General features: G+C 31.6%; 2 protein-coding genes across 2 annotated transcripts; both read right to left on the bottom strand.

Moving 5' to 3' along the window:
- Positions 1-3,478: 3,478 nt before the first annotated feature.
- On the bottom strand, positions 3,479-4,151 carry LOC130626511 (histone-lysine N-methyltransferase set-1-like). The gene is made up of 2 exons (XM_057441327.1): positions 4,020-4,151; positions 3,479-3,946 (listed from the first exon to the last, which is right to left on the bottom strand). The coding sequence occupies exons 1-2, from the start codon at positions 4,064-4,066 to the stop codon at positions 3,730-3,732; spliced, it is 264 nt and encodes an 87-aa protein (XP_057297310.1). The 5' UTR covers positions 4,067-4,151; the 3' UTR covers positions 3,479-3,729.
- A 2,601-nt stretch (positions 4,152-6,752) lies between these two features.
- LOC130628047 (cyclin-dependent kinase 1-like) lies at positions 6,753-8,824 on the bottom strand. The gene is made up of 2 exons (XM_057441422.1): positions 7,180-8,824; positions 6,753-6,870 (listed from the first exon to the last, which is right to left on the bottom strand). Exons 1-2 carry the CDS (start codon positions 7,788-7,790, stop codon positions 6,753-6,755), a joined length of 729 nt encoding a protein of 242 aa, XP_057297405.1. The 5' UTR covers positions 7,791-8,824.
- Positions 8,825-9,587: the final 763 nt, after the last annotated feature.

Here is a 9,587-nt window from a genome sequence, read left to right on the forward strand (position 1 = left end):
GATTATTTCGATTATAAGTAACATTGCACAAGAGAGAAAATGCTGAATGAATAACCACCTAAGAAGTGCAATCACTCCGATAGAACAATTAGAAACATATAAAAAAAGAACATTATATACTGAAGGTAACGAATGGAAAGACTAGACAAATTCTTCAGAAGTATCTGATAACACGTTAGTCTAAGATCAAATATACTAACATTATAAATAATTTATTTCAAACAAAATAAAATTTCAATTGATTTTAGGAGTACTGGAGTAACGGGAGTATCACATTCAACTTCACTATTCCATTGATATTCAGCGTTTAAACAAAAATACACATATTTGACACGGCAAATTGATGAGAAACCAAAAACAATTTAAAAAGAAAAGAACGATTACGTTACCTCTGCGCTGGCGTTATTCACAATGCATTCATCATCCATGCTTAACCTTTCGAAATTTCAAGATGAAACCGCTCTTTTAATATAAAATAGCAATCAAACAAATGGTGCCCCCAAATATACGTTTTCACAACAGTAACAAAAATTCCAAAAAAATCTTAGCAAACACAAATTTATAACAACTCAAAAAGATATGAGGAAATAAAGACTAAATAGCTTTACATCCACGCTATCCAATTTCTCTTTGCTGGCTGGATTTGCGTTTGGTATTTTGACATTCTAAGACAGATGCAATACTTTTAAAAGAAAATTCAATAGAACAAACTGGTGCCGCTAAACACACGTTTTTACAACGGTAACAAAAATATCTTAGCAACACTATTTTTAAGAACTCAATAAGATATCAGGAAAAAAGGACTAAATACTTTTACATCCAAGCTATCCGACTTCTCTTGGCTGGTGAGATTCGCGTTTTGTGTTTTGACATTTTAAGATGGATACAACACTTTGAAAAGAAAATTCCATGAAACAAAGTGGTGCCGCTAAACACACGTTTTTACAACAGTAACAAATATTTCCGAAAAGACTTAGCAACACGAACTAAAAAAGATTTCAGGAAGAAAGGACGAAATACCTTTACATCTATGCTATCCGCATTTCCTTGGCTCGTGAGATTTGCGTTTGATATTTTGACTTTCTAGAATAGATACATGTCTTTTATTAGAAAATTGAAAGAAACAAAATGGTGCCACTAAACACACCTTTTTACAACAGTAACAAAACTATCTTAGCAACACAATGTATAAGAACTTAAAAAAGTATCAGGTAAAAAGGACTAAATACCTTTACATCCATGCTATCCAATTTCTCTTTACTGGCTGGATTTGCGCTTGGTATTGTGACATTCTAAGACAGATGCAATACTTTTAAAAGAAAATTCAATGGAACAAACTGGTGCCGCTAAACACACGTTTTTACAACAGTAACAAAAATTTCCGAAAAGACTTAGTAACACAAATTTATAAGAACTAAAAAGATGTCAGGAAGAAAGAACTATTACCTTTACATCCATGCTATCTAATTTTCTTGGCTCGTGAGATTTGCGTTTCGTATTTTGACTTTCTGGAATAGACACATCTCTTTTATCAGAAAATTGAATTGAACAAACTGGTGCCGCCATACACACGTTTTTAGAACAGTAAAAAAAATTCCAAAAAAAGTCCTAGTAACTTAAACTTTTTAAGAACTCAAAAAGGTATCAGGAAAAAAGGACTAAATACCGTGGCATCCATGCTATCTGATTTTTCTTGGCTGGTGAGATTTGCGTTTGGTATTTTGACATTCTAGAATAGATACATGTCTTTTATTAGAAAATTGAAAGGAACAAACTGGTGCCGCTAAACACACGCTTTTACAACAGTAACAAAAGTATCTTACCAACACAATTTATAAGAACTCAAAAAGCTATTACGAAAAAAGTATTAAATACTTTTGCATTCATGCTATCCAATTTTTCTTTGCTGGTGAGATTTGCGTTTGGTATTTTGACTTTCTAGAATAGATACATCACGTTTAAAATAAAATAGAAATTACACAAGCTGGTGCCGCTAAACACACGTTTTTGCAACAGTAACAAAAATAAAGAGATGAAAGAAGAAATTGGTCAAATTTTGGTTAGCAATAGCTCGCCAATTTGTCTTTTGTTATCAGTGCTTGAATATTTGCCTTTCTAAGGTGGAAGGTAGAACATTTAAAATATACTTACCGCCGGTAAACACGCGTATTAGAACTTATATTTGCTGCCACTTTTCATGGATACTCCGAAAATAAACTCTTTGCTTAAATCTAACCAATGATTCAGAAAGAAAAAGATTTTTAATACCTTTGCGTCCGCGCCAGGATTATTAACTTTTCTTTTATCACCTGTGTTTGAAATTTCGAACTTCTATGATTAATTTAAGGACTTGGTTTAGGATTATAATTTTACTGCTTTTGGGTATCACATATCCTAAAGAAGTAAATTTCGAACTTAAACTCTGTTGATGAAATTTAGTGGAGATATAGAATATTATAAAAGAAAACAGCTGTCAGAATTAAAATATTGCTGACCTGAGAGCTAGTGCTTTTACCGCTTAGCATTATGAGTTGATAAGATTGGCTTTTATAATTTGATAATTTGATAATTTAAACTTTATAATATTACTATATGGCACAATGCTAAAAAAGAGACTTTTTCTCTGATCGCATTAAGCGGTAGGGGTATAATAATATTCCTTTATTGATTTTTATTGATTTACTTCTAAGAACGAAGGCATTTGCTATAGCTGCGTGGTACAGAAGGGAACAGAATTGTTAAGATTTCAAAAAATAATATGCCTTCAAAAGAACGGAATTACCTGAAGATTCACCACAAAGTCCACTTCAAGTCAGCGGGAACTAAAAATAGAAAGGAACAAATAGACGGATACGGCCTTAGAATTAACTTGATGAGATAAAATGGAATTTTTTGCAACATTTGGCATAAGTAGTCTATTCTGTAATAAGATTGGATAAGTTGTAAATGTACCTTCACTTTCAGAATGTTAATCTTTTACTGTCGCTACCTCTTGCTTTATTTCCTAAATTGTAAAAATTATGAACTGAAAAAAATAGTATGAAAACTATTTAAAACAGTTATATCCTATTGCAAACTGATATTATTGGAACATTGCTGCAATATAGTGAAACCATTTATATACCATATATTTCTTGTTGAGGAGGGAACATTCTAATGCATTTTCCTTTTGTGGGGTGGGTGGATAAATCTAAACCGGAATGTGCGGTAAATGATGGTTTTGTGTAATCTACGCTACTGTGCGCTTGCAAATATAAATAGGAGAAATGCACGCTTTGTTAATTTAATTATTTCGAAATGCTTACGCTTTTCGGTACAGCCTCCTTTGGCATTTCTTCGTCCGCCATCAACTCCGTAATCTGTTAAAGCATAGTTATTGATTTTGTGTAAATCTTAGCGTAAATGTTCTTATCAATTAGGTTTTAAAAAAAATGTTTAGACCACAAAACAAAGAAACATTAAAAAAATAAATAAATAAACACATAAAATTGTAGATTTTGTTACAGGACAGGAAAAGATTTTGTAATGCCGCAAAAATAAAGCAAAAGCAATAACTTTACCCGTTTAATCTTAATAAACCTGAATATTGTAGACTTGCTTGAAGAATTTGATATGATATAATAGAAAAAAACGTTTTTGTTACCTGTTTCTGATTTAGTCGAATTGGACTTCTAAAATCTTTATTCTAAAATACACTATGACACGTAAATGTTTCTGTGGTAGGAATTATTAGGACTTAATTATAAATGTCCCTACCTTCCTCCATTCTAAACCTCCAACACCATAATCATACCGAAGCTCTTCATAAGGCGAAATTTCTCTAATGGAGAACAGACACAAATGCGGTCTTCCATCCACCTCCACAACTTCCATTTTACAATTAGACTTATTAAATGGAGAGTCATTTACCAGTCTTGCTAAACAATCGCTATTTGTAGCATCAATGCTATAATGATCAATTGATTTTAATATTCAAGAATAATTAGTAGTGACGAGTGCAATAACAAATGTGCACTTACCTTAACATTTGTTTCTTATGCTTAAAAAAAGTATACGTAGGATCCATAATTATTCAAATGATGTTGGTTTAACATATCTTCTCCTAAGCTTGCGTCTAGCAATTCTCCTCTATATTCAAGAAGAAATATTTTTTTGGAATTTCTTTTAAAGCGATAACACCATATCCTAAGGCAATAATGAAGGTAACTAATTAAACAAAAAATGTACCATAACAAAGCAATATTTTGTTTTTGTAAATAACCAAAATACTAATAATAGAATACTAACCCTATAATAACTGTTTATGAGGGCAATACTGGAGAATATTGACCGACGTCAAAGTATTGCCCGAGCTTGTGAGGGCAATACGTGGCAGAGGTCAATATTCGAAGGTATTGCCCGAAATAAACAGTTATTATATGGATTATTATCCGCGTACTGCATTTTAAGACCAAAAATATAACATTATAAGCAGGATGTAGAAACTTTGTCTTTATAGAAACTGTTCCCATATGGAACGTACATTCGAACTAACTAATATGTTTTTTTAAAATCGAATATCGTGTAAACATCACAGGTTTTTATTGTAGCTGCAACATAGAATTCTTGAAAATATAAAAGTAAGTTTCACTTATTTTTCGCGTTTTGTTTACTTTTTTTCGTGTTTAAAGTTTAAATATGTTGGCATTAAATGTATTTACATTTAATGCCACCATATTTAAACGTAAAACACGGTTGCTGTGGTAGCGGGTAATACCGTGGAATATTGCCCGCTATGACGTAAGTTCTAACCAATCAAATCGCGCGATAATCAGAAATATTGATGCCGCCCTATTACCCGGGTAATAACATTCATTTAAATACATATTTGCTCAATAATACTAGAAGAATTGCAAAATTGCATGTTCTACATTGTTAAGCAGCTACATTGTACATAGTGTTTAAAAACAACAAAGACGCAAGGTGGTCTGTTTTAAGTTTTTAAAATTTTTAGAAGATAAGATTGCTAGAACTTACTTCCGTTTTCACGTGACTTTTGTGTGCTGCAGTTTTTCACATTCTGTTGAAAGAAAAACCCATATTATTCACTAGCATCATAGAGATTTGGGAAACACAAAGACAAACTTGGCTTGTGAAGAGCATGTGTAAAGTTGATTTATCTTCCGCCTTCATTACATCATAATATTCTTTCAATTACAGAAATCCTACCGTTACTAGAACACGCAAGAGAGGTATCCACGCTTGGCCGTTGTATGTCCACGCATCCACTTGCAACCTGACATAAAGGAGACCATGGTTTGTCAAACTAGCCTTACATTTTCTATGAATCTTAATCTGAAAGAAACTTATGAGTTTTTTTTCAAATTTGAAGAATTCAGTTTCCTGGTATTTTTTTTATTAATTGTAGTATTAAAACACAAGACAGGTTTTATAAGATAGAATAATCAACTCACAGAAGGGTTTCTTTCCAATTCTGAGATAACCTGAATGTAAAAAGTCGTTTACACATAATAAAGACAAGGAGATATAAAAATATATAGAAATGAATAGCATATATTTTGCATGAATGACAATCGGCATCCATACATAATTTTGCAGATAATTGGCATTTAATAATCTACTGTTAGAAGAGTACTTTTTCGAAATCCAATTTTGTAGTACCACTTCAGATATTACTTAAAATATAAACCTGAGTTTATCTACCTCTGTTATTGACGGTCTAAGGATTGAGTTTTGGTGCCAACACTTTTGTATTATGTTTCTAACGGCGGTTGTATCATCTTCGTAAAGGTCTTCTACGAGCTTCAGACTTGGTCGTATGCCTTATTCAATCGCGTCCTTGATCAAAGCATCTGAGCAAATTGGAACTGTGTTCTCCCAAGGTGTACCCAAGTTGCTGAGTATTTCATACAGAGTTATTCCAACACTGTATACATCTGTGGCTTGTGAAAAAGTGACTGTTTTAGCACTAACAATTTCAGGTGGAACGTACGCCAACGTCGTCCCTAAAACAAACTCCTTAAAATGTAAGATTTGTAAAAGTTTTTATACATACCATTCTTTAAATAACCAACTAACCGATAACTCTTTCAGCTCAGCTTAACTTTAGCGAGAATAAAAGACTTAAAAGTGTTTTTTTAGCTGGATGTGCTTATTTTTTTTATAAAATGGTAGCTGAAGTTGTTCTAATTGTTTTTGTAAGAACCTAGTTTATAAGAACGATTTTAAGACAGAGTTTTTTTTATTAAGAATACACTTTTTGAATTAATTTTCTTTGATTTGCTGCCGCTTTCTTAACTTTTTTTTAGGAAAATTGGATCTGATATTTAAAACCTTACTTAGAACTTGATAAAATTATATAGCAAACAAACAAACTGCTACAGCAAGTTTTAAATTCACCGAGGCTTATTAGTAACAGACGAAATTAGGAAGGCTCAAGCTGCAATAATAATGGTAACACAACTTCAACTTTAGTGATTCCGTGAATGATTTTTAAATCAAAAAATCAAAATTCCTTGAGAATTGAGAGCATATTAAGAACTATCCAGCCTGGATAGCTTTAAGAATTATAAGAAAAAAATAATGTCAGTCTACAATTATTAACAAACAATCTTTTTAGAACAGTTATGTTAATAATATTAATCATCATCCGCACATCAAACAAATCACAATATTTAACATGATGCAAAACTCTAATTACTGAGATACAATTATTTTAGAATAGTTCTTTATTCCTTTTTTTAGATTTACGTTTATGTTTTTACAACTTTAACATCATCTATTTCTTCCAAACTGGAAAATATTTGCCAATTGTAAATTTTACCACATATTTTCCTAATTTGATGGGGCACCGAATAAGAACATTTAAAGCTAAAATATAGTGTTAAAAAAAAGCATTTTCATTTTCTACTAAGATTTAAGTGTTCTTATAAAAAAAACATGTAATAGCTAGTAAAAAGGGAAGTAAAATTGTTTGGGAATATATACTCGTGGTAACCCCAGACTCAGATTATTTTCTGATATTCAGGCTGAGTATGTTATTATTGTGTTCTAAGTTTTTGCCAAAATCTTATTGGTTTATAAACAAGGTATTTTTAAAAAAGCTGTAAATACAGACTGACGATGAAGCAATTCAAAAACTCTATCCAATTAATTTTTTTTTTTACCAAATATGTATACTCTAAGAGAAAATGAAACCCACCTTTAAGAGAATTGTTCGTAATGTTGCTTGTGCATGTATCTTTGAATGCAGAGACTTCGTTAAAATCTGCAACTTTGACGACAATATCACTCAATTGACCATCAACAAGCATGTTTGTTGCCTTGATGTCTTTATGGATAATACCTTTTTGATGTAAATAAAGAATACCTTGACATGCTTGAGCAGCGTAATTGGTCCTCTCTCGTAGTACCATATATTCATGGTCATTAAAAACAGTAAGCAGCTCCTTCAAGTTGTGTACCACTTCATCTTGGCAAAGTACTTCACAGTATTCAAAAGCCAGTGTCGATGGTCTGACAGAGTAACTGCGAAATCTTACGACGTATGGGTGAAGTTGTCGCAAGGAACAAGCAGCCTTTAGTAACTGTTTCTTTGAAAGGATTTGTTTAAATTTCTTTACAGCAGCAATTTTGTCTCTTATTTTGTGTTTAAACACAATTGCAGAAGAACCTTCACCTATAATCATGTCCTCTGAAATATTCAGCGGGATGTTAGGTATCTCTAAATGTTTAACTTTTTCTTCCATTTGAGTAATACTCTTGGATGACGAGAACGAAAACCCAGCCATTTTATTTACTTTAAAGAAGATAATACATATGTTTTACCACGAAAGGCTTGTTGTCGAATGTCAAAAAACGTGGAAAAAATTTTGCTTATAATTTATCATTTCACAATATCATTTGTAGTTCGGCATGTTCTTCCTTTGAAACTTTGAATTTTTTTAATAATCGTAGCAGGTTATTTTATGACATCATCATAAGACGCCGACCTTCTTTGGCATATGACTCACACCTTTTATCAACATAGGTAAAGTTAATTTTTTTCTTTTAGGGGAGGGGGCGGGGATGGAAAGGTTTTGTATAAAACGGTTATGTGCTTCTCAAGTACAAGAAAATAGGAGAATTATCTCAGCCTCAAATACTTGTAAAATATTCTTACCATGGCTACAGCCGGAAAGCATTTAATTACCCTTAATATGCCTAAAGATAGTTAAAAAACAGTGGAAAGTAATTAAACAAATTGTAAACGATAGGTGAGCTGACAAGAAAATAAACATGCAGTATAAGAAATTAAACTTTTAATTAAAATTTGTGCATCACACAAATTTTCATATCTAAAACAAAAGATCGAGCCTACGTATATCCTTAGGATATTCCTAATTTTTAACCCATTTCTCAGCCTCGATATTCTTATATAAAGAACCGTGTAGTTCCTTTTTTTCAAACAAAGAAAGTTTTTAAACACGAGCAAACTTTTTTTGCTATTTTTAAAACGTGTCTCTATTCTAAATTGTAACAGACACACTTAAAAACAAAACATTTGATAATCATTCGAAATACACTTTCGAAATGAACTTTTAAAATTAGATATACTGTAATTCCCCTTTTTTAGCTCCCTCCCTTTACTTAGCCCGCCCTTCTAAGAAACCCCCGCCCCCAGCGATTCAAAAAGTTATTTAGCCCCCTCCCTTTATTTAACCCTTTATTTTAAAAAAATAAAAAAAATAAATAAAATAAAAATAAAAACAAAATAAAAAAGTAAAGGTAGTCAAAGAAATTCGATATTATTCGTTGATTTACAACGATATCCATATGCTGCAGCTTTAATTTTTTCTCCCAAAGTTTTTTTTGCAAAATATCTATGGTTTTTTTTTACAACGGGCTGTATGTTCCAGGCACTAAAAGTTCATAATTCTTCTGTTAGATGAAGATGATGATGAAACAGATGAAGTTAACATTATGTATTAATTTGAAAAATAGATATTGTGTTTAAAATTCTATTATTTATTTAGCCCCCTCCTTTTAATTAGCCCCCCACCCCTTCTATTAAGCCCCCCGTCTAAAACCTCCAGAATTTAATAAGCTCACTGGGGGCTAAAAATAGGAATTACGGTAAGCATGTTCAATTGCAAAAATAATCGAAATAAAAAGCTTGCTCGCTAATGTTGATTTGTACTGTCAATAAAAGTAAAAATTAAGAACATTCAGAACGTACTCAACCTGAATTTTTTATAGATTATAGGAACATAACGATGCAAAACTCTTATTACTAAGAAACAATTATTTTAGAACAGTTCTTTATTCTTTTTACCAGATTTGCGTTTATGTTTTTACAATAAGATAACTTTAACATCATCTATTTCTTCCAAACTGGAAAATGCTCATCATCATCGGTAAATCTTAACATATACTGCACTATTTTTCAGAATAACGGTAAGAAAAACATTTAAGGCTAAAAAGCATTAAAAATAAAAACAAATCCAGCCTCCGCTAAATTTTATGCTTTGTTATAATAAAAACCGTCCTTTTGTATCTTTTCCCTTTTATTTCATAGTGAAACAGGGCAACTTTTTCCACACAAATAA

This window comes from Hydractinia symbiolongicarpus, chromosome 2 (genome assembly GCF_029227915.1).
Source record: "Hydractinia symbiolongicarpus strain clone_291-10 chromosome 2, HSymV2.1, whole genome shotgun sequence".
Classification (NCBI taxonomy): Eukaryota; Metazoa; Cnidaria; class Hydrozoa; order Anthoathecata; family Hydractiniidae; genus Hydractinia; species Hydractinia symbiolongicarpus.